At 51.8% G+C, this 23,242-nt stretch overlaps 2 protein-coding genes and 1 long non-coding RNA gene across 3 annotated transcripts; 2 read left to right on the top strand and 1 right to left on the bottom strand.

Annotated features, from left to right (window-relative positions):
• The first annotated feature begins 9,310 nt into the window (after nucleotides 1–9,310).
• Nucleotides 9,311–16,816, top strand: CD72 (CD72 molecule). The gene is made up of 9 exons (XM_006064358.4): nucleotides 9,311–9,457; nucleotides 9,567–9,668; nucleotides 10,243–10,314; nucleotides 10,493–10,582; nucleotides 10,918–11,253; nucleotides 14,487–14,635; nucleotides 15,236–15,342; nucleotides 16,036–16,185; nucleotides 16,487–16,816. The coding sequence occupies exons 1-8, from the start codon at nucleotides 9,376–9,378 to the stop codon at nucleotides 16,178–16,180; spliced, it is 1,083 nt and encodes a 360-aa protein (XP_006064420.3). The 5' UTR covers nucleotides 9,311–9,375; the 3' UTR covers nucleotides 16,181–16,185; nucleotides 16,487–16,816.
• TESK1 (testis associated actin remodelling kinase 1) lies at nucleotides 16,758–21,923 on the bottom strand. The gene is made up of 10 exons (XM_025281686.3): nucleotides 21,073–21,923; nucleotides 20,828–20,949; nucleotides 20,652–20,700; nucleotides 19,736–19,882; nucleotides 19,310–19,392; nucleotides 19,059–19,149; nucleotides 18,747–18,830; nucleotides 18,507–18,596; nucleotides 18,275–18,389; nucleotides 16,758–17,949 (listed from the first exon to the last, which is right to left on the bottom strand). The coding sequence occupies exons 1-10, from the start codon at nucleotides 21,289–21,291 to the stop codon at nucleotides 17,057–17,059; spliced, it is 1,893 nt and encodes a 630-aa protein (XP_025137471.1). The 5' UTR covers nucleotides 21,292–21,923; the 3' UTR covers nucleotides 16,758–17,056.
• Nucleotides 21,035–22,273, top strand: LOC112583914. The gene is made up of 2 exons (XR_003108219.2): nucleotides 21,035–21,168; nucleotides 21,920–22,273. It is a non-coding gene; the product is annotated as an uncharacterized LOC112583914 (long non-coding RNA).
• Nucleotides 22,274–23,242: the final 969 nt, after the last annotated feature.

Raw genomic sequence — 23,242 nt, 5'->3', positions numbered from 1 at the left:
TCAGGTGGCCAAAGTATTGGAGCTTCAGCTTCAGCATCAGTCCTTCCAGTGAATATTCAGGGTTGATTTACTTTAGAATTGACTGGTTTGATCTCCCCAGCAGTCCAAGGGACTCTCAAAAGTCTTTTCCAACACTACAGTTCAAAAGCAACAGTTCTTCAGTGATCAGCCTTCTTTATGGTCCAACTCTCACATCCATATATGACTACTGGAAAAACCATAGCTTTGACTATATAGACCTTTGTCAGCAAAATAATGTCTCTGCTTTTTAATATGCTTTTTTCCTAGTCTAGCAATAAACAGCTCAAATTGAAAATGGGGAAATATGCACTAAAATTATCAAATTCTTAGAATAACAACAACTATAGTCAGCATCATAATTCCATGCACTCTTCTAAGCAATCCTCACAACACCCTCTTGAGATAGATTACTATTGCCAATCTTGATGTGCAGAAAGGAACACTGAGGAATGGGGAGATTAAGTGATTTACCCTATATCACTAGCTAGTAATGCATTAAGAGTTGAAATTTGAATTCTAGTAGCTGGCAGTGAGACAACCCATGTAACCACTATAATACTGTATGTTAATTTTAAAAATTGACATATAACGTTATATTAGTTTCAGGTATATAACGATTTGATATTTGTATATATTGTGAAATGATCACCACAGTACCTCTAGTCAACATCCATCACTGCACATAGCTTTTTTTTTCTTGTGATGAAAACTTATAAGATCTACTTACTCTCTTAATAGGAATCTACTGTATAGTACTAGGAACTCTACTCAATACTCTGTAATGGCCTATATGGGAATAGAATCTAAAAAAGAGTGGATATATGCATATATATAACTGATTCACTTTGCTGTATAGCAGAAGCCTACACAACATTGTAAATCAACTATACTCCAATAAAAATTAACTGTAAAAAAACCTTAGTAATTTTTAAATATACAATGGAGTATCCCTGGTGTCTCAGATAGTAAAGAATCTGTCTGCAATGCAGGAGACCCAGGTTTGAACCCTGGGTTGAGAAGATCCCCTGGAGAAGGGAATGGCTATTCACTCAAGTATTCTTGCCTGGAGAATTCCACGGACAGGAACCTGGCAGGCTACAGTCCATGGGGATGAAAAGAGGCTGACATGACTGAGCCACTAACACTTTCACTTTCACAATATTATTAACTACAGTCATCATGCTATACCTTACATTCCCAGGACTTCTTTTTTTAAAGTCTTTATTGAATTTGTTACTATACTGCTTCTGCTTTATGTTTTGGTTTTTTGGCTGCTAGGCATGTGGGATCTTAGCTCCCTGACCAGGGATTGAACCCTCCCCTCCTGCATTGAAAGACAAAGTCTTAACCACTGGACCACCAGGGAAGTCTCTAATTTTTTTTTGTTTTAATTGACTGGAAGTTTTATAGTGTGTAAATTTAGTCAAGAATTGACTTCATAATACTCATATGAAGTCATACAACATAACCATAAGATACAAAGTGAGCGTGGGACAAACAGAAAATCAGCCATCTCCCAGGGAGTGAAAGTGCTGAGTCCTAACCACTAGACCACCAGAGAACTCTGTCAACCATCTCCTTGGAAGGGAAGATAAAGTATCAGAAGAAGGGATTTCCCTGGCTGTCCAGTGGTTAAGAAGCCGCCTTCCAATGCAGGGGAAGTGGGTTCCATCCCTGATCGGGGAAACTGAGATCCCACATGCCACCGGGGCAACAAAAAATGTCCACCATGACTCAACCAAGATCTCACGTGCTGCAACTGAGACCTGATGCAGCCGAATAAAGAAATAAATAAATGTTTTTTAAAAACCAGAAAAAAGTCAGGTCTCCCCAAAATAAAGTATACTGTTAGTTACTATAGTTCCAATTTGTTCTCAAAGAACAGTCAAGGACAAATATCTTTTTAAAAAGAAATAAGAGAGATTTGTCTTACCAAATAGATCAGAACATGCTCAAAGACTAGTTAATCAAATCAATAAGTAGAAGGGAATCAATAAGTAAACAGGAATAAAAAATTAGGTATATATGTATATCAGAACATCCCAATTCAGTTCGTTGAAGAAAGTAAGGATGACATAAGAGATGGCCCTGGAACAGGTGCCTGTCCTTACTGAGAGCCAATGCCCGGCTGGGACTGTGTACCTGCTGGGCTTTTGTTCCAAAGCAGTGGTGCCTCGTGGGGGAGAACACAGCTTCTCTTGCAGGACACTCACAGCATCAAAACTGAGGTACTGAGACACTGACTTGGGTTCCAGGCTGTCTTTGTGGGTTCTGGTCTATCCTTTCTCCCCTACTTTTCATCCACCTGCTTCCCAGTTTCCTGCCCTGCAGACCCCACACTTGAGCATCAGAAACAAAGATAACAGCCTTCCATAGACTGTTTAGCTCTTAGAGTTAGTTGCCCAGTTGTTTCTGACTCTTTGCAACCCCACGGACTGTAGTCCAGGCTCCCCTATCCATCAAACTCTCTAGGCAAGAATACTGGAGTGGGTTGCCATTCTTTTCTCCAGGGGATCTTCACAACTCAGAGACTGAATCCATGTGTTATAAGTGTAAGACGTATAATGTGTTGAGGTGACACATTTATATATTGCATTATGGTTACCACCATGGTTAGCTAACACCTCTATTATGACACATAGTTAACATTGCTTTTATGTGGTGAAAACAGTTTCAGCTTTGACTGACATACTAGATGAAAGATGTATAAGCTTTCACTGTATTATTCTTTCAACTTTCCTTTAGGCCTCAAATTTTCAAAATAAAATTCTCAGGGGGAGGGAAATACAAAGGATCTAACATTAATAGAAGAGCAAATTCAACTGGTTAGCAAACTTGAAATATGTTCAAATTTGTTAGGAGTCAGGGACATGCAATTTAATAAGGAGATACCACTTAGTGTCCACTCGGGAAATTTCCCCAGTGGAAAACTGGGGCTCACAGTTACTGGAGGACTCTGAAAGCCAGGGTAGACTATGTGCCCCCAGAGTTAGCTCCCCAGGGTGACTTGCTAGGATGTACACCAGTTCCCACCAGTCATCAGTTAAGAGCTGTTCTGGCAGGAGGCACTGGTTTCCAGCAGCTTCTCACTGCCTGCCAATAAAAAGCTGCAAAGATCCTGACAGTTGGAAGAAGTGCACCCAGTGGGAAGGCCTGGGGGCCAGGGATGTCTGAGGCTCTGTGTGCCTCCCTACTGCTACCTAAGTGCTCATCTCCACATTCTCCCATTTAAATTCTTGAAAACTAAATTCTTTTTTCCTTTTCGGCCATACCACAAGCGTGGCACATGGGATCTTACATCCCTGACCAGGGATCGAACCCACATCCTCTGCAGTAGAAGCCTGGAGTCTTAACCATTGGACCACCAGGGAAGTCCCCTGAGAGCTAGCATTTGATAACCTCACATCCTCCCTGATTTCTAGGCCAAGCCACCCCAGAGGGGTGGTCTCTGGACAGACCAGCCTTGAATCTGCTGCCACTTGGTTATCTCAATCAACTGAGGTCAGAGGGGTTGGGGGGAGGGTCACATAAACAACGTTGGGGGTCTAGGGCTGCCTCATCAGTAGGGGTCCGACCCCTTAGAAGGGGCTGTAGGTGTGGCCGGCACAGTATTTGGCATTTGTGGTAAAGCAGCTGTAGTCCTGCTGGGCAGCCTTTTGTCACCTGCCCTCCTAGTCATACGGCTAATTCATAATGAACTTACAGCCTACTGCATGCAGTTCCGAGGTTGTAAAATAAGTGAGTTGAGCTCACTAAGATTCCTTCAAGCTCCAAACGACTGGTAACTGCCTCTTGCCTCAAACATTTATACATAAACTATCGTTAAGCCAGGACTGCCTCCAACCGATGCTTACATAAATTTTTTAAGCACCAAATTTCATTTCTTCAATATATGCTAGCTGGTATTATTCATCTTTATTATATCTCATTCTGTGGTTGGAGCCATCATCTTGCTCTGCTGCAATGTTTGAATCATGAGTTTGCCTTTCGGTGTATTTGCTTTTCTGTAGAGCTCTGGGCCATCCCTGTATATGAATGTGCTTTCTGGGTTGCCATTCAAGACAGGGCCAAGCAGAGGCCTAAGGTAGTCACTGGAGACCTGCTGGCACCCTGGCTTCCGTGATCAAAGAGCTGCAAACCCTCTTAATGATGCTGTCCTCTCTCCTGCCTCTGAAGCAATTTAACAGACTTTCAGTGACGCTTTTGCTAAAATCGACATCTACAGTATCTCCAGACAGGATCCCCTTAACTGATGTCAGATATCTAGACAATCCCATATCTACAGATAGGAAACTGTGACTTACCCAAGTGACACACTACGGCTGTGCTGGCTTCTTTATCTACACCAAGTTCTTTCCATTACATCATGCTTCCTCCACAGTTCAGGAAACGTATCTCCTGCTGCTGTAAAAAAATTACCATGAACTTAGTGGCTTAAAAAAATACAAGTTTCTAATAAATGCTGGAGAAGGTGTGGAGAAAGGGGAACCCTTCTATGCTGTTGGTAGGAATGTAAATTGTACAACCATTATAGAGAAGACTATAATGAAGCCTCCTTAAAAAACTAAATATAAAATTACCATACGATCCAGCAATTCCACTCCTGGGCATATATCTTGAGAAAACCATAATTTGAAAAGAGACATGCATCCCCTCAATGTTCACCGCAGCAACGATTTACTATAGCCAAGACACAGAAGGCGCCTAAATGTCTATCGACAGAGAAGTGGATAAAGAAGATGTGGTACATGTATATGATGGAATATAACTCAGCCATAAAAAAGAAAACAATGCAACATGGATGGGCCCAGAGATTATCACAGTAAGTGAAGTAAATCAGACAGAGAAAGACAAATATCATATGATATGACTTATCATATGATATATCGTATGATATGATATGTGGAATCAAAAAAAGCTACAAATGAACTTACTTACAAAACAGAAATAGAATCACAGATGTAGAAAACAAAGTTACAGTTACCAGTGGGGAAGGATAAATTGGGAGATTGGGATTGACATATGCACACTACTATATATAAAATGGATAACTCATAACGACCTACTGTACAGCACAGGGAACTCTACTCAATACTCTATAATGATCTGTATGGGGAAAGAATCTAAGAAAGAGGGAATATATATATACGTATAATGATTCACTTTTTGATACACCTGAAACTAAGACAACATGGTTAATCATCTATCCTCCAGCAAAAATTAAAAAACAAAATACAAGTTTCTTATCTTACAGTTCTGACACATCTCACTGGCTTAAAGTCAAGATGTCAGCGGGGCTGGTTCCTTTCTGGAGGCGAGGTGAGGATCTGTTATTTTGCCTTTCCCAGCTTCTGGAGGCTGCCCGCGTTCCTTGGCTCATGGTCCCCTTCTTCTGCCTGCAGCATCTTATTCATGTCTTATCTCTCTGCCCTGTCTTCCAAGGTCGAACCTCTTTCCTCCCATGACCCTGAAAACTTTTTCCTTTCAAGGACTTATGATTAGATTGGCCTTCAGGGTAAAACAGTGTGATCTCCCCATCTAAAGATTCTCAAGTGAGTCACATTAACAATTTCATCAGGCAAAGTAACCTCTGCACAGGTTCTGGGGGTTAAGATTGTGAACATGGGGGGAGAGGCCATTTTTTGCCTATCACACCTTGTCCGGAGATCAGGGCCTCCTGGAGTCAGTGGGTTAGGCTACTAAAGATGGACAGAACCTGACTTTCAGAGTCTTGGGAGACTTCCTTGACTTCCTGATATTGGCTGCACTTCACCAAGCCCTTTTCCACACAGCAAATTCTTTTCCGATGCTCCTAGATGGGCCCCCTCCTCTTGTCTACTGTAGAACCACTCCCTGAAATGAGCATGGAGGATCAGGAGAGGACAAAAAATGGGCTCTGGTGTTTGTCCTCTAGGATCTCAGCTGAAGTTATGATCCTGGAAAAGCTGAAATGTATAGCACTGGCCCCTCAGCTCTGAGAAGCCCCCAGGCATTCCTGACATTTGAGCAGTTGACGTGAGGGTCAGACTTTCAGATGTCCTTTCTGATGTCCAGCCTCAGAGGGAAATATGTGTGTCAATATCACAAAGATACCACGTGACACACTTGGGGAAGGAGACAGACTCTGCTCTCATAACCACCTTCCATACGATGATCTAGGACTGAGGGAATGCAGAGAGTCATAAGGAAATGTGTATCCATCACTAAAAGAGCTAAAGAGGACAGAGACACAGGCCAGGTGGCCTAAGACATCCAAAGCATTATGAGCGTGAAGCTCGTTCAACCCCATTTGGGCACCCTGCCTCCTGAAGCCTCTCCAACAGGCGAGTTAGGCAGCATGCCCATTGATTCCTCTTTTGAGCACATAGTGGTAGCTTGCTTTTCACATTTTACCTGGCACCCAGGCCCTGTTCCATACAGGTTCTGAAAACTGGGACATTATCTCCAGTTTACAGAATTCCTGCAAGTGTTCCTGCAATTGATTTACACACTTGCTGTCCCTACGCCAAGCCCTGTGCTCCACAGATTCAAGTGCCTTGACCGCCCCCACTCACTGCAGCTGCTCTGTACACTCCCACTCACTTTCACAGGCCCCCGAGGGCCCAGGAAGTCACAACGTGCACCGCTGTCGCTGTCTGGGGGAGGCCCTGACCATGTTCCTCCCCCAGGGGAGGGGGCTGGGCTGTTGGAAACTTTAATCAAGCAGGGACGGTTAACAGCTGCAGGGAAACACCTTAGGAAAGAAATCATGAGCCTTAAAAGAAGGAAATACTTGTAGAATCTGTACCCATGACCTTTAAAGACTTCTGAAAATGGCCAGTCATCTCCCACCCTGGGTAAAAACCACAGCCCTCACAGGCACGGGCACGAGCACGCGACAGGCTCGGGCAGAGATGGTCACCCCATACAGACACCCCGACAGACTGCAGAGGCCTGGGGATGTGTGTGCGTGCCTACACACTCACACCCCTGTGGACGTCTGCCTCTCCCCCCGACACGTTTCTCAGGTGACAAATGTATTCGTCTGTGTCAGTGGCACTTGTTCTGGGGCAAACTGGGTGTCACCGTTGGGCACGGCTCCCATCAGACCCACAGGACCATCTCAGCGCCCCTCCACACACCACTAACCATACACTGCAAGCTGCTAGCGTGTGGCGAGGACCTCTTTCCCCTTCCTTTTTCCTACTCACAGCTGCGGTGATGGGGGAGGGGGGTTCTGAGGGGGCGGATGTCACCCACTTGGGGTGGGTTTTTCCCAATTCTGTACCTTATCTTGTCCGAGCTTCTTCTCACCCTTCAAGTGGGCCCTTTTTTGGGGGGGTCACATCCTGGTAAAAGAACTTTAGGGAGCACTTCTGCTCAGCAACACCCCCCCCCATTTCCTGTCCTCCATCTGCCAGGCCTCTTAGCCCCTGATCTTTCCCCACAACTGCCCCCATTTTTTACTGGTGCTGTGTGTAAAACAACAATATAGGGGCTTCTTTTTTTGACCATGTCACGTGGCTTGTGGGGTCTTAGTTCCCCATCCAGGGACTGAAATTAGGCCCTTGGCAGTGAGAGTATGGAGTTCTAACCACTGGTGTGGGTGCTAAGTCACCTCAGTCATGTCCGACTTTTTGTGACCCCATGGACTGTAGACCACCAGGCTCCTCTGTCCATGGGATTCTCCAGGCAAGAACACTGGAGTGGGTTGCCATTTCCTTCTCCAGAGGATCTTCCTGACTCAGGGATCAAACCTGAGTCTCTTACCTCTCCTGCATTGGCAGGTGAGTTCTTTACCACTAACACAATCTGGGAAGCCTCCTCAACCACTGGACCACTGGGAAATTCCTGCAGGGATTTTTAAAGGAAGAATTTTACTAGGAAAGTAAGAGAGATGCCAGTACCCAACTAAGAAGATAGTAAAACCTTGGTTGATCCAAAGTCTTCCCGCTCAGAACCCAGCCATTCTCCCTCTGAGAAGCTGCAGTCCATCTTCATCCTTATGCAAGTCCTTTGTCCTTCTGTTCCTTGACCCCCAAAAAGATGCATAAACAGTCAGTGGTGTGTCCCTTGCCCTCACCCCCAGCCCTGCTTGTTGCAGAGCTTCTGCCTCTTGGACTCAGCTTGCTCCGTCTAGCTGATACCAGAACACAGGGGTCACATAGGCTGCCAAGCAGGATGGGACAAGGACGGGCGGATGGGCCACAAGGGTGACCAGTAGGGCACCAAAGGTGGAGGAGGCCAGAGAAAGACTGTGGAGTAAGAGTCTGGGGGTGTTTACATAGGAGAGGCAATTTGGTTCCAGATCCTCTGCATCCTCCAAAGGGCTGCCACATCTCCAGGAAGGGCTTGGAGTGAAAATTTCCCCAAGTGTGAGATTCCTGGCAGCTGTGTAGGATGACAGCAGAAAGGGAGCCAGGACCACCCTGAAACCCCCCAAACTGATGGAGAGAAAATGCCCACCAAGTAAGGGAACCCCATTCCGGGAACTCAGTGAAAGTGAAAGTTGCTCAGTCGTGTCTGACTCTTTGTGACGCCATGGACTATACAGTCCATGGAATTCTCCAGGCCAGAATACTGGAGTAGGTAGCTTTTCCCTTCTCCAGGGGAATCGTCCCAACCCAGGGATCGAACCCAGTTCTCCCTCATTGCAAGCAGATTTTTTTACCAGCTGAATCACGAGGGAGGCCCAAGAATACTGAAGTGGGTAACCTATCCCTTCGCCAGCAGATCTTCCCAACCCTGGAATCGAACTGGGGTCTCCTGCAGGAACTCAGATCTGCTGGGAATCCCAGGATGAGGGAGAGCCAGGGCTTCAGACTAGGACCCCTCAATCTGATGGGAGGGTAGAGCCCCACCCTGGAGTGGTGATTAGGAGACCCTCTGTGGTCAGTTGAGCATAAAAGAGCTCTGACTGCAGGTAGAAAGCCCAGGGACTGGGCAGCCAGGAAAGGAGTGTGGGGCAAATCGGGTGATCAGGGTGGGTTGTTGGAGTCCAGCACTGTCAAGGCGGGTCTGGGATGCAAGAAGGAGGGGCACAAGCAAGATGCAAGGCCAGGCCGGAGTACTGGCTCTCTGACCCCCTCAGACCTGACCCCCTGCTCTGGACCTCAGTCTCCCCTCCTCTGCCCCTCTGCCCAGGGCTCAGGGATGCCACTTGCTTCACTGAGCCCATCTATCTGAAACGGGTTCACATCTTCCTCTTTTGTGACTGGAAGTCACAGGGCAAGGCGTGAAGCCGTCAGTCACAGAGGCAACACAGAGCCTCATCGTTTGAAGGGGTCAAGGGGAGGGGGCAGAGGGAGAGCGTCAGGGTAGCCCCAGGGCGGTGGACGAGGAGGGGGACCAGTGGGAGCAGAGGTGCCCAGGACCATGGCTGAGGCCATCACCTATGCAGACCTGCGGTTTGTGAAGGCTCCCCTGAAGAAGAGCAACTCCAGCCGGCTAGGACATGGTAAGGGCAGCTGCAGCGGCTCCTTGATCCTGCAGCTCCATCCTCCTTCAGGACCCCACTCCCACCCCACAGACCCCCATCCTGATCCCACCTTTCCTCTCCTCTCCAGACCCAGAGACTGATGAAGATGGTGAACTCACCTATGAGAATGTGCCTCCAGGCACAGGAGGACCCTCAAGCTTGGCCTCCTCTGGATTTCGGGATAAAGCAGGTCTGGGGAGCCTGGGGGATGCGTGTTTGTGAGGGGCTGTGTTTTGAGTTGGGGGAGTCCACAGCATTCTTGGGAGGACAGTATCCTTGGAGAAAGGATGGGGGTTCTCAGGAAGAGAATGAGGACCAATCACGGGAGCCAAGGAAGAATAAAGCTTCCAGTGGGGAGTGAGGGCTCTATGGAGGGATCAGGGCAGCCCTGTTGGGTGCAGAGCTCCAGTGGGAAATGGGAGTCCCTAGGGAGAGGGGAGAGAAGAGAGGGAAGGGGGCAGAAGGGAGAGCACTCCTGGGGAGAGGGTTTTGGCAGGCAGATGAGTGGCCCCAGAGGGAAAGATCAAGGGAGACCCTGAAGGATTATAGAGGGTCCCCGGGGAAAGGATAAGGTAAGACCCAGGACTGGCACGGAAGCCCCAGGGGAGATGAGGAGCTCCGGAGAGCGCTAAGGGTGGCCCCGAGCGGCGGCTGAAGGCACCTTAGGACAGACTGGAGTCTCGGCGCGGTGGAGCGGGTAGGAGTGGGAAGAAGGGGCATTTCCTGGGCTTTCCCACCTTCACAGGAGTCTCTCCCTTCCGCAGGGGCCCAGTCGGAGCAGCCAACAGCTGCCTGGAGCCCCGTGACGTCACCAGCTGCCGGGCGGATTCTCTGGTGTGAGTACCCGGTGCTCCCAGCCCTGCCCGCGCCTCCCGCTGCCCAGCTAGTGTTCCACGTCCTTCGCGGGATGCTTTTTCCCGCGAATCTCCACCCTCTCCCCAACCCCTCGGTCTGTCAATTTTCGTGGGGCTCACTGCACCCCCGCCCCCCCCCCCAACCCGCTGTCTCCCTAAGGCCATGCAGCCTGCATGCGGTACCTGGTTCTGGGCCTGCTCCTCACCTGCCTGCTGTGCGGGGTGGCTGCCACCTGCCTGGGAGTGCGCTGTGAGTATGGCTGCCCCTGGTTTTCCACTTACCCGGAAGAACGTTCTCCCCGACTCTCCCCAACAGCTGCCCTTCCTCAGCAGGGCGGGAGTCACTACCATCACAGCCTCAGCCTTGGGCTGGTTACTAGCCAGGTCTGTTTTCAGAGCGCAGTGACTTCCTAGATTGTCCTGACCTAACCCAGTGCCCCCTGAAGCTTTAGGCGGTCAGAGCTTAAATTCCGTTCCAGCCTGTTAGGGCAAACTTGCAAGAAGCAGAAAAGGGACTGATGCTGAAGCCTCGGGTTACCAGGGCATGGCTGATGATGTCCTGAATCTCTCTTTATGGCCAAACAGATCTGCAGGTGTCTCGGCAGCTCCAGCAAATGAACAGGGTTCTGGAAGCCACCAACAGCAGCCTGAGGCAGCAGCTGAGCCAGAAGATAACCCAGCTGGGGCAGAGGGAAGAGGATTTGCAGGGATCCAGGAGGAAGCTGGCCCAGAGTCAGGAAACACTACAGGTGGAACAGAAGGCTGGCCAGGCTACCAGACAGCAGTTGCAGGCCTGCCAGTCTGACGGAGAGAAGACGAAAGAGGCCTTGAGAAATAAGGAGACAGAGAGGATGAACTTGGAGCAGAGGCTGAACAGTATGCGGGAAAGACTACAGCCCTTCTTCAAGTGCTCCTCCCCAGGTATCTGCTCTGGGAAAGGAGAGAGGGGAGGACCTGCCATGACGGATGGATTGAAGAGAGGGGTCTGTCTACCTATTGGGGTGCCATTGAGTTGTTCAGGAAAGGGGTGGTGAGCCAGAGTGCTGGCTGACATGGACATGAGTTGTGCATCCTTGGCCAGCAGGGGGAAGGATCTAGCCACCTACTGGATTTAGGGTTTGATCCCTGGGTTGGGAAGGTCCCCTGGAGAAGGGAAAGGCTATCCACTCCAGTATTCTGGCCTGGAGAATTCCACGGACTGTATAGTCCATGGGGTGGCAAAGAGTCGGACACGACTGACTTTCACTTTCATCCAGCTCTAAGGTGGGATCCTCTTGGGGAGAAGAGGGTGGCAGCCAGCAGTGCAAATGATACAGAGCAGCAAGCTCAGGGCTTATCTGGCTCATCTCAGGGCTCAGGGCATATCAGTGTCAAGGATCTGGAAACTCCCTGAATTTGGATATGAAATTGATTGTTCACATGTTTTTCTATAGAGAGGACCTATTCTGCTAAGTCACTTCAGTTGTGTCCGACTCTGCGACCCCATAGACGGCAGCCCACCAGGCTCCCCTCCCCTGATTCTCCAGGCAAGAACACTGGAGTGGGTTGCCATTTCCTTCTCCAATGCATAAAAGTGAAAAGTGAAAGTGAAGTTGCTCAGTCATGTCCGACTCTTAGCGACCCCATGGACTGCAGCCTACCAGGCTCCTCCGTCCATGGGATTTTCCAGGCAAGAGTACTGGAGTGGGGTGCCATTGCCTTCTCCGAGAGAGGAACTATAGCTTTACTTAATTCTTGTTATAACTGAGCTTCCCCCAAAGATTAAGAATTACTGATGGTTGTGGTACAGTCTGGAGTTGGGGCAAGGCAGCTGAGGCTCTCTCAGAGAGCTTGGAGGGCAGTAAACTAGGGTGGAATTGCTCATCCCTTTTGAAAGGAGGAGAGCAGCAGTATGTGAGGATGAAGGAGGGGGACACACAGAAGGTCTGCCAAAGTAGGCTGAGGTTGAGGGAGGGTCCCCTGCCCGAGAGGACAGGACTGCTTGTGGACTGGTTGTCTAGAGGTTAGGCTCTGTCTAGTGCAGGGATATCTGGATACTGCCCCAAAGCTTTAAACAAAGAGATTATGTACAGACACCTGCAGCCCTGGTTTCTTTAACCTTCTCATTCTCTACAAGCCTCACTTTTCATGCCAGTACTGCCCACCCCCACTGCCATCCCCCATCCCCACAGCTGAACCTAGACCTCAGCATCTCAAACCACACTTCCACTGAAAGGACGGCTCAGATCTTTGCTCTGACCACAGCGGGTCCCCACACTTCTTCAGTCTCACAGAGGCCTTCTACCTGCTGGCTCCCCTGTTTCCTCCCTTCTCATCAGCCATCACCTGTCTTCACTTCTTTCTCTCCCAATCTTGATTTGAGGGCCTGTCCCCTTACTTCAGCCACCCCACTCACTCCTTGGTTCCAGTGTCCTTCTGGTTTATCTGACTGGCAATATCTCAACTCTGGATGAACACACATGCCTGCACCCAGGGGTGACAAGTTGTGCAGTCATTCTGCTTGGTGCCACAAAACTCGAGTCTCAACGTCTGGTGGGACCCCACACTACTAGCTCTCCGTACCCCACTACCCTCTCAGCAGATGGCCCTACTCTGCCAGAGAGGAATTTTCTCTGTTTTCCACCACCAGTTCTGTGTATCCATTTGCATTTTTGTCCATCCTCATCTCTTGCAAGGATAACTGCAATGGCTTGCTGAATGTTTTCTCTAAACATCCCTCCTCCAAATCCACTTTTCATGTTGCAGCCAGGGTGATCCTTTAAAAACAAAAATCTGATCATGTCATTCCAGCTAAGATCATGTCAGTTAATTAATTACATCAAAAGTTATGGAATACATACTCTGTGTCCAGCACTGTGCCCAGGCACTTGGGATACAGCCAGAGAACAAAATGCCTCAATGTAAAACCTTACATTGACTTTCTCTTGCTCATAACATAAAAATAAAAAATTCTCAATCTGGTCCCCATGGCCCCTACCTACCTTTCAGCGTGCCACTCATCCCCTCACCCTCGTTCATTTGGCCACACTGACTTCTATATTCCTTTAAGTTGCTGTGGGACAGTAACTCAAGGGAGTAGCTGGGTGGGGATGAGAAAATATGGCCAGAAGAGAGGGAATTTGAGGGGAAGGAATGATTTTTGGGGAGGTAGGATGGATGGGACAAAGCAGCAGAGAGAGGTGGGTTGGGATCAGGAGCACAGACTAGGGTGTCGGATATTAAAGAAAGAGGGAGGTTTATTTCTGACCAATAGTCAGGAGGAGAGAAAAGAGACATATTTTGAGATGGAGAGGAGGAAAATGGTGAGAGTTCACACGTCAAGTGTCTGACAACTTCAACAAAGCAGGAAGCAAGGTTGTCAACTTGTGGAAGACTGGAGGGGAAGCTAGTGGCTAGCAGCTTGAGGAATGAGGGGAAGTTTTGAATATATGCTGGGGAATGCCTTAGGGAGCTCAGTGAGATGAATGGGAGGCCCATTGATCACTTGTTTATTGGGGACCCAGGTAAGGTTAACCAAAATGGGGAGTAGACTGCAATTGTTCAGAAATTGGGGATAGTACCACCAGCCCTTTTCAAATAAGCCTCCCAGATTGGAAAAAAATTGATTGATTGATTGATTGGTTTTTGGCTGTGCTGGGTCTACATTGCTGTGTGGGCTTTCGCTAGTTGCAGAGACCAGGGACTACTCTTCATCGCATAAGCTTCTCATTGCAGTGTCTCTCTTGTTGCAGGGCATGGGCTCTAGGTATTCTCAGGCTTCAGTAGTTGCAGCACGTGGGCTTACTAGTTGTGGGCTCAGGGCTTGTGGGCTCTAGGGCATGGACTTAGTTGTTCTGTGGCATGCAGAATCTTCCCAGACCAGGGATTGAACCCATGTCCCCTGAACTGGCAGGCAGATTCTTATCCACTGTGCCACCAGGGAAATCCAAACCTCCCAGGTTTTTAAGGAGTAAAATTGTTGAATGTCAAAGGCTTTCACTAAGTATGCACAGGTATGGCATTTCCAGGGTAGTCGAAGAAAAAAAGATTACAGGGTTTAAGGACCAGATCAGTTCCACTCCAGGGAATATTGTTAGCAGCCAGATCGCTGAATGTTGAGATCCCCCTCCTGGGTCTGGACAGCGCAGTGCTGTCACTCTCTTTCTGCTTTTTAGATTCCTGCTGTCCCTTGGGATGGATACAGAATGAGAGGAGTTGCTTTTACATCTCAGTTACTAAGAGAAATTGGATGGAAAGCCAAAGCCACTGTAAATCTCTGTCTTCTGATTTGGCCAAAATCAACGACAGTTTTCATCCATATGCAGTAAGCAAACCCCTATTCAAAGACTGTAGTGGGTTCTGTTGGGTAAAGGGACATATGTCACTGAGTCAGGGATGGCACTGTGCAGCCTCTCAGCACAGAGCTCCAGGTGGCCCTACCTACTGATTAGGGCTGGCATGAGAGTTGAAACTTACAAGGCATCTTTACTTTAACCTGTTTCTCATCTCAGCTTTCTGGTCAGTTCTGGGCTGCTCAACAGGTTCTTTGACTCTCATGGTCTCCCAGGCAGACAGGTTCCATACCTGGTGCACTGGATTGTAGGGAATGGCTCCTGTGACAAGAACCGTCCACAGAATGACTCTTCACAGGCTGGCAGAAATTCTTACCCAGCATGTGCATGTGGGTATGCATGCATACATGTGTAATGAGAGGTCAGCTTGTATCTGCAGGGTGGCACTTGAAGGGTGTGGGGATGGTCACTGATGAGGCAATGTCATGCACCAAGGTTGGGTACAGTCCTCTTGCTGAAGCTCATAGCCTCTCTAGTATTTCCTTCCCCTCTTCTTGACACCCCCTCTCTCCCCCTATTCCAATATTTCCCAGCACTCCTCACACACCTCTGGTCTCTTAATCTCCCTTCAGATTTCTCAGATTTATATCAGAAACTTACGGAAGGTGGTGCCACAAGGTGAATACTGGGTTGCCCACAGAAATCCGTCCTGGCAGCCTGATCGTACAAAACAGAGTTGGTAAGTTTGTTAGGACTTTGGGGCAACAAAAATCCTCTATAATCCCTTCATAAAGACATGGTAATGAACTCTCCCTCCAGGTCATCCTCTCAAAACTTTGGATGTTATAATCGCCCATGTGTCCATTTCTTCTATTTGATTAATAACTCTCAGGGCAGGCATGCTCTGTATTCTGTCCCCAGTACCCAGCAGTCCCTGACACATGTTTTACTTAAAAAAAAAAAAAAAAAAAAAAGACTAGTTTGGGAGCTATGTCATCTTTCTCTCAGGGGGATAAGTTGAGGATTTAGCTAGGGGTCACAGCTGATGAAGAACCTCGGGTCTAACTTTATAGCCGACAAGGCTACCCAAACTGAAGTTGTACTTTTTCAGTCAAGGCCACTTGGGGCACCAGAGTTGCCCCAGAGAAGTGAGAAAGGAAGTAATTGGGGTAACTTTGAGGACCAACCCCAGGGACCTTGAAGCATGGTAGTTACCTAACTGAAGTTTCCATCTTTGAAAACTTGGGCATTTTCTCCCTCCCTTGGTCCTAGAGCCTCTTTGGGTCAGAGTCCAGACACCTGTCCCTGAACCCTCCCACACACAGCAGGCAGGGTGAGTTAGGAGTTGGGTTAGGTTTGTGCAGGGCAAGAGAAGGGAGGATGGGATAGGAGGGGCCAGAGCTTAACCTTGTGCTACTTCACTACCCTTTAGGTATGCCAGTCCAAAATGTCCCATGCTAGAAATCAAGTGGACGAATCTGGACCTGAAGACAGATTCACCCTGTCACCTTCCTCTTCTCTCCATCTGTGAGATGTCAGCTTTCAGGTCTCCAGACAGGGACCACTCTTTGCACTGAGCTGGGTAAGTGTGGGGGATGGGACTGAGGCATGGAGCCTGGGGGCAGAGGGTCTCACACAGAGGGCGGGGGGGAGACTTGTTGTTGGAGGCGGCAGCCATGTCATAGCCTCCAGGGGCTTGGTCTGCTTATGGAAGGGAGTGTTGGGCAGGGAAGGCCTGGAACTGAAGGGAGGCTGGCGATGCGGCCATCCAGGTTGCTGGGGAGGTGGTGGGGTGAGCTGGAGGAGGATTCTCGGTGGCAGTCAAGCGTGGAGCTCACTGATGCTTTAATCCTCCAGGTCTCACTGATGCTTTAATCCTCCAGGTTCTCAACAACAGGAGCCTGTGCCCTTCAGCCCTAACCTGTAGCCTGTGGGTCCTAAGAACTGCCTTCCTCCAGTGTGTCTTCACTCTGCCCAGACAGGGCCCCGCCAAGGGCTGACCCAGGCCCAGCATCTCTAGGCAAGCCTGCTGGAGATCCTGTCCCAGAAACTGGACTGTTCCCAGGGAATGGGGAAGAAGCTTCTAGAAGAGATTTCGCCCCCCCGCCGCCCCAAAACCTCTCATAGTAGAATGGGTGGGGAGGGCGCACGGGCTGAGCGGATGGGGCAGCCCGGAGCCAGCCAGGCAGTTTTATTGAAATATTTTTAAATAATTTGCACGTGTTAGTCTCGTGTGTCAGCAATGCATTGTCTGGTTCAGTGATCCCCACGGGAGAGCAAGCCCAGGGGTTGGAAAGGAAATGTTCTGTTCCTCGCGTCCATGTTGAGCCTCCCCTGTACAGGGGCAAGAGCTGCTCAGCCTGTGCAGGGCTGGCGCGGTCCAGCGTGTGCTCTCCATCCTCACGGGGCATCCTGAAGGCCAAGGTGGAGGCCAGAGACCACAGGCCCCACTGCTAAGAGCGTGCCCCGGGCAGCTGCAGGCTGGGGGTGGGTGGCTTGGCGTGGTGCCCTCGGTGGCAGAGGAGACTGCCCGCCTCACAGTTCAGGTTGCGGTAGCGGGCCACAGCTGGTGCGGGGCGGGGGCACATGGACAGGAAGCCAAAGCTGAAGGGGCCGAGGCAGCAGCCTGGGCAGGGCAGCCCCTCCTCAGGCTCCCGGGGAGCTGAAGGGGGCGGCGAGGGTTCTGTCCGCTCCAGGGCTGCTGCGCGGGGCAGACTATGCTGGGCCCGGTTCCAGGGCTCCCCTGCCCAGCCTTGCGGGGAGTTCACCACCACAGCCGGGGGGTTGTTGTTAAGGGGAGGTCCTGATCTAGGGGACCAGGGCTGGGAGGCCGAAGAACAGGTGCTGATGAAGTTGTCTGTGGCCACGGCCATGGCCAGGGGCAGCTGCGGGGCTGGTCTTGGGGGTTCTGGCTCAGGGCTGCTGCCCTCACACTCCATCTGCTCTTCGGCTGAGGGGCCCACAGCAGGAGGGCCAGGACCTGGCAGTGCTGTCTCCATCCGCCGGGGAAGCTCAGGGGATGACGGTAGCGAGCGGCAGCGGCGGACAGGTGTCCCAGGCTGGACCAAGGTCTCTGGAGTGGTCACCAGGGGCAGCTGGGTGGAGGGCAGTAGCGATGGAGGTACAAGGGGTAGAGGGGCGACTGGCTTGATGGGTGTGTCCAGGAGCTTGATCTTGCCACCTCTGAGGTCTTCCCGTAGTGAAAAGGGGTTGACTCGAGTCAGATTGTCCCCCCAGTTGGGGGGTGATTCTGGCGATGGGGGTAGGAAGAGGTCTGACCGGCTTCGGGAGAGCCGGGGGTCTGGCCTGGGGAGTGTGGCAGAGGGACCCCCTCTTGGAACAGATCCTGTAGACAGAGAAGTCTGTGGTCACTGTTCTCAGCACTCATCAGAGTTCCCTGAGGGCCTCATAAACTGACTGGGAGGCTGGTAGGACCAGAGCTGAGAAAAGGGTGCTCTGGAAAGAGGGGGATTCCCCGCCAGCCTCCTGTACCTCTTCTTCCCTTGTTGCCCTCCCTCAGGCTCTAGAATTAGAAAACTATCTGCTTAGAGATGTCCTCTCACCGCACTCCCACCCCCAGCCTTCTCAACTAATAAAACACTCAGTCTCCTCAGATGATTCCAAGTTCTAAGGAAGAGAGGAGCAAAAGGACCTCAGCCGTGCTCACTTACCCTGACCACGTGTCAGGGGGACCCGGGGGAGGGAGGCTGTCTCAGGCAGCTGCTCCAGGATCCACTCCAGGTGCTGGGTGATTTCAGTGAAGGGAGCGCGAGTGCGAGGTTCCATCTGATAGGGAGAGACGAGCAGCTTCACTCAAGAGCTCCAAAAGCGTGTCCCTGAGTGTTCCTCCCATCGCCTGGGCTGGCCGGGGGTGCAGGGCAGCGGGGAGAGTGGGGCTCTTACACCGCAGCAGTGGATGGCCAGGAGCAGGAAAGGCAGCGGGCAGTCACCCCCTACCAGGGCCCTGAAAGCAGGCACATCCAGCCCAAAGTCCTGTGGGGACAGAGATGAGACGCCTCCAAGTCAGCCTTCCTCCAGTTTTCCTGCTGCCCCCAGTTAGGGCCTCGACCTTCTGGGAACCCTCTGTGGTTATGAACTGCCCAGTCTGGAGTGCGTCCTTTTACTCCTGGGCATATCACTCACCTCGGTCCGGGGTAGGTAGTCAGGGTCTGCAGGTACTCGTGCGATGAGCTCACAGAGGACAATCCCAAAGGCAAAGACATCAGCCTGGGGTAGGAAAGAATGTCAGTGGGATGCACTGACAGTTCCATGTCAGAATATGTCAGAATTCGCCGGAGTCTTGACAGTTGCCATGTGTTGGAGGGGGTAAGAGGGGTAAGGTCTTGGGTCTTCTGAGTATCTCGCAGAGCTGCTGAGGAACTTGGGATGGGGCCTTACAAGAGAATCTCCAGGGTGTCTGGAAGGCCTTGGGGACCTCAAGGGTTGATGTCTTACCTTCTCATCATACAGCTCGCCTCGCAACACCTCTGGAGCCATCCAGTACGGGGAACCCACCACAGCCAACGGCTCCTTCCTTGCCCCTTCCCTGCAGGGGCAGAGTGGTCAGGAATATCCCATCCAAACACCGTTCCCAAACAAAAGGGGGTGAGGTCAGCCCACTCCCCACCCCAAAGGAAACGCGCCTATGGGCTTTGCTTAGATAAGGGCCTTCTGGGAGGTTTAGGGGGATGGGGCATTCACCTCACCTATACACAGGAATCTTTTCAGCCAGCCCGAAGTCACCCACAACAGCTGTGAAGCCTCGGTCTTCCCGTCGGATCAGACAGTTCTGACATATACATATAGCATCCCCGCATACCCATCACCTTCTGTTCTCTGATCTCCCACTATGCACCTCAAAGACCTGTCATTCCAGAATAACCCCATCTTCCTCTGATCTCCCAGTTCTCCAATGTACCCCAATCTTGCAGCATCACCCATCTCTTGGTTTAAACAGAATGGCTCTCAGTCCCTCAGAGCACTCCCCCTCATCCCAGTCCCCCATACTCCAATGTCTTGCTACCCCAACATCCTAATGTTGCCTGTTATCCACTTTCCAGTATCCATGGGCTAGTTACAATCTAATGAATCTCAAATCCCCTTTCATGCCTCCACCCACCTGGCCCGCCTACCTTGGATGTGAGGTCTCGGTGGAATACTCCTTTGGCATGCAGGTACCGCAGGCCACGGGCAATGTCCAAAGCCAGGCGGAGCCTGACAGGCCAGGATAGGGGCTCGGGGGAGCTGAGCAGCTGTTCCAGGGTCCCCCCGTTCATATACTGGGACATGGGAGGAGAAGGGGAACGAATATCAAAGTTTCAGTCTGTTCTCTAGGTCTCCCACTTTTAAGCCTGGAGACACTCAGGAGTATCACAAAGTCAGTAGGGTGAGTCTGTGCTCTAGGGTCCCTCATTCATATCCTAAGGCTGTCCGGACCCATACATGTACATCTATTTAAATTTAAATTATTGCTACTGCTAATTCACTTCAGTCTTGTCCGACTCTGTGCGACCCCATAGACGGCAGCCCACCAGGCTCCCCGTCCCTGGGATTCTCCAGGCAAGAACACTGGAGTGGGTTGCCATTTCCTTCTCCAATGCATGAAAGTGAAAAGTGAAAGTGAAGTCGCTCAGTCCTATCCGACTCTTAGCGACCCCATGGACTGCAGCCTACCAGGCTCTTCCATCCATAGGATTTTCCAGGCAAGAGTACTGGAGTGGGGTGCCATTGCATTCAGTTCCTGTCACACTAGTCACATTTCCAGTGCTCCTCAGCAACTTGTGGCTAGTGGCTATGGTTTTGGACAGCACAGATACAGAACATTTTTATCACTGCAGAAAGATCTGTTGTTGGACAGCACCCTTCTAAAGAGTATCAAGGATGGGACCAGCTGACGCCTTTTATTTGTGGTTTGCCTAAACGGACGTTCTGGGAAGCTTCCCCCGGGTCCTTCCGCCTCCCACTACTCCTCTGCAGATGCACGGGGCCGCTGACTCCCTCTCCCCTTGGTGGTGAGGGGGTCCCCCCCGCTTCTTGGCCCATCCTCACCTCTGTAAGAGCGTGCAGCTGCCCTTGGTGCACGCAGACCCCCATGAACCTGGAGGAGGATGGGAAAGATAGGGTAGGCTGTAAGAGCCTCGGCCTCTCCACAGCTCCCACTTTTCCCGCGGGATCTTTCCCCTCCCCCCAGCCAGCTTCACAGCAAGCGGCTGGGGCCCGCTCACCTTAGGATGTTGGGGTGCCGAAGCCGGTTCATCAGCTGCACCTCCCGTAGCGTGTTTCCCCGGTTACTGGGGAGCCTGTTCATTTTCAGCACCATGACTTGCCCTGACTGTCGGTGCCGAACCTGCGGGCGGTAGCGGATGGCTAGTCCGGCGCAGGTCGGGAACACTGCCAGGGTCCAGGCCCCTAGTTCCAGCCTCGCGTCTGAGGCTCGGTCCCGCCCCTCTGCCCTCTCTGTTGGTCCTACCTTGTAGACCTCAGAGAAGAAGCCGGCCCCGATCTTCTCGGCGCAGTGGAAATCGTCCACGCGTGCCAGGCTGGACACGGCGCTGCGGAGAGCTCGGTAGGAGGAGGGGCGGCCCCGGCCCGGGCCTCCTCCAGCTCCCCCCGGCCCCGGGGGCCCCTCCCCCGGCGCCTCTCCAGGCCCGGGCCCAGGGCCCCGTAGTGGGGGCCGTTCCCCGGCCATGGCCGGGCCCCCAGGCCGGGGCCTGCCTCACATGGCAGGGTCCCCGGGCCCCGGGCAGGCCGCGCTCGCCATGGGAGCGGGCCCAGACGGATCAGGGGCGCCCGGGTTCCCGCTCCCGCTCCCGCTCTAGAGAATAGAAGATTCGCCGAAGATCCTGGGCCCGCCCCCGCCTCGCCGGCTCGCTGGGCCCTGGTGGACGCCGCTCCGCTCAGCTCTGCGCAGGGCCTGGGCCTGGGCCTGGGCCGGGCGGTGGAGGTGGCGCTCCCGGGCGCCGGCGGGCAGGCGGGCAGGCTCCCCGCAGGCGGAGGCGGGCGGGCGGGCGGGCGGGCGGCGGCCGCTCCGCTTTGCCGCTGGGGCTCAGGCTCCGCGGCCTGCCGGGGGCGGGGCTGAGCCGGGCCTCTGATTAACTCCTTCGAGCCTGGCCTCCGGGCAGCGGCCACGCCCCCTCAGGTGCGCACCCCGCAACCGGAAGCCACTATGCCCTAGGCGAGTGGGTCTGGGGCGTCGGGATCAAATGAGGTCAGGCCTGAGCTGAATAACCGAAGGGAATTAAGGGCTGATTGTGCGTACGCGCAGTTCAAATGTCTTTTAACTGCCCTGGGAGTCCTTTCTCCTCTCCCTCCCTCAGGTCACTGGCGGTTGACAACTCGGCTCAGGGAGCCGCAAGATTCCTGGGCTCAAAGGACACGCAGGACTGAAAAATGGATCCTTCTGGCCCAGCCACAATCGGAGGCAGCCCAGCAATCTACCTACCTTCCCAGCCTCCGCCCTGGCCCAGCCTGCCCATTTCCCAGGTCTCGACCTTTACACGTTAAACCTCCGGACTCCCTGACACTTTCTACCTTCTCGGGGGGTGGTGATGCCCCGAGACCTGAGCGAGCCCTTGGCCAGCCCATTCCAAGTGTGGCCCCGACTCCTCCTCATTCATCCCGCCTCCCTCGAATAAAGTTCAGATTCCAGAGCCTGGTCAAGTGACCACCCAGCCTGCACCTTCCTTTTACTATTTCGTCCGAATGCCCCTCTCTCTCAAAAGAGAAGACTCCACCTGTAGGGACGCCCCTCTAAGCTCAAGATCCCACCCCTTAGCAAAATCCCGCCCCTTAAGGAACACGTCCCTTCGGAGACTTCTCTCTCAGTAACACCTCTCAGTATGACACTGCCAACCAACATCAGTGTGTACCAGAACCCCTCAGTGTGACAACCCTCCTTTGTGTGTTCCTTCTGCCCAGAGAGACCCCACCTCTCAGAGTGACTCCACCAGCCATTGTGACCCCGCCTCTCAACGTGACTCCTCCCCTCAGTGTGGCCCTTATCAGTGTGACCCCTCTAGACAGGTACCGCCCCCATTACGTAGGAATCGGGTCTGCGGGCTCGGGCGGGAGGATGTTCTGCCACCGGCCTCTAGAGCGGCGCGAGGTCCCGGGTGCGCACGCACCGTTCCAGGACCCGGTGCGCTCGCTGTACCCGACGCTTTCTCTTCTCCGCTGGCTCCTCCCTCCTGTCGTCGGCGGTATAGCCAATCATCGCCTGGGATGGGTGACGTCACACGATCCCGGTGACAGGTCTGGGAAGAGCAGTGGTGGGCGTCGGTGAGCCGCTTGCCACCTAGCGGCGGAGTGGAGTCCGGCAGGAGCGGAGGCCGCGGGCCTGGGGCGAAACAGTCTGCGACAGAGCTTGAGGGAGCAAGTCTGAATTCTTTTCAGAAACTCTAAAGTACTATTTTTATTTCTGTGGTAAGCTAAAAGGAAAATTAATTGCACAATCCGCATCCGTGTGGGTGACTACCTTCTAACAGAGTCTTATTCCATATTTATGGAGTGAGAGCCTCGTACTACTTACTTGTTAAGAGCCAATGAGAAAAGAATAAAGCAGTCTTAAACTATAAACGGTGCAGGAGGATCGAGAGAAGGTCAGATGCTGTCTCGGTACAAGGGAAGTTTTCGCACAGGGT

The sequence above is a fragment of the Bubalus bubalis genome, chromosome 3 (genome assembly GCF_019923935.1).
Source record: "Bubalus bubalis isolate 160015118507 breed Murrah chromosome 3, NDDB_SH_1, whole genome shotgun sequence".
Lineage (NCBI taxonomy): Eukaryota > Metazoa > Chordata > Mammalia > Artiodactyla > Bovidae > Bubalus > Bubalus bubalis.
This window is presented reverse-complemented; position numbering and strand designations above follow the sequence as displayed.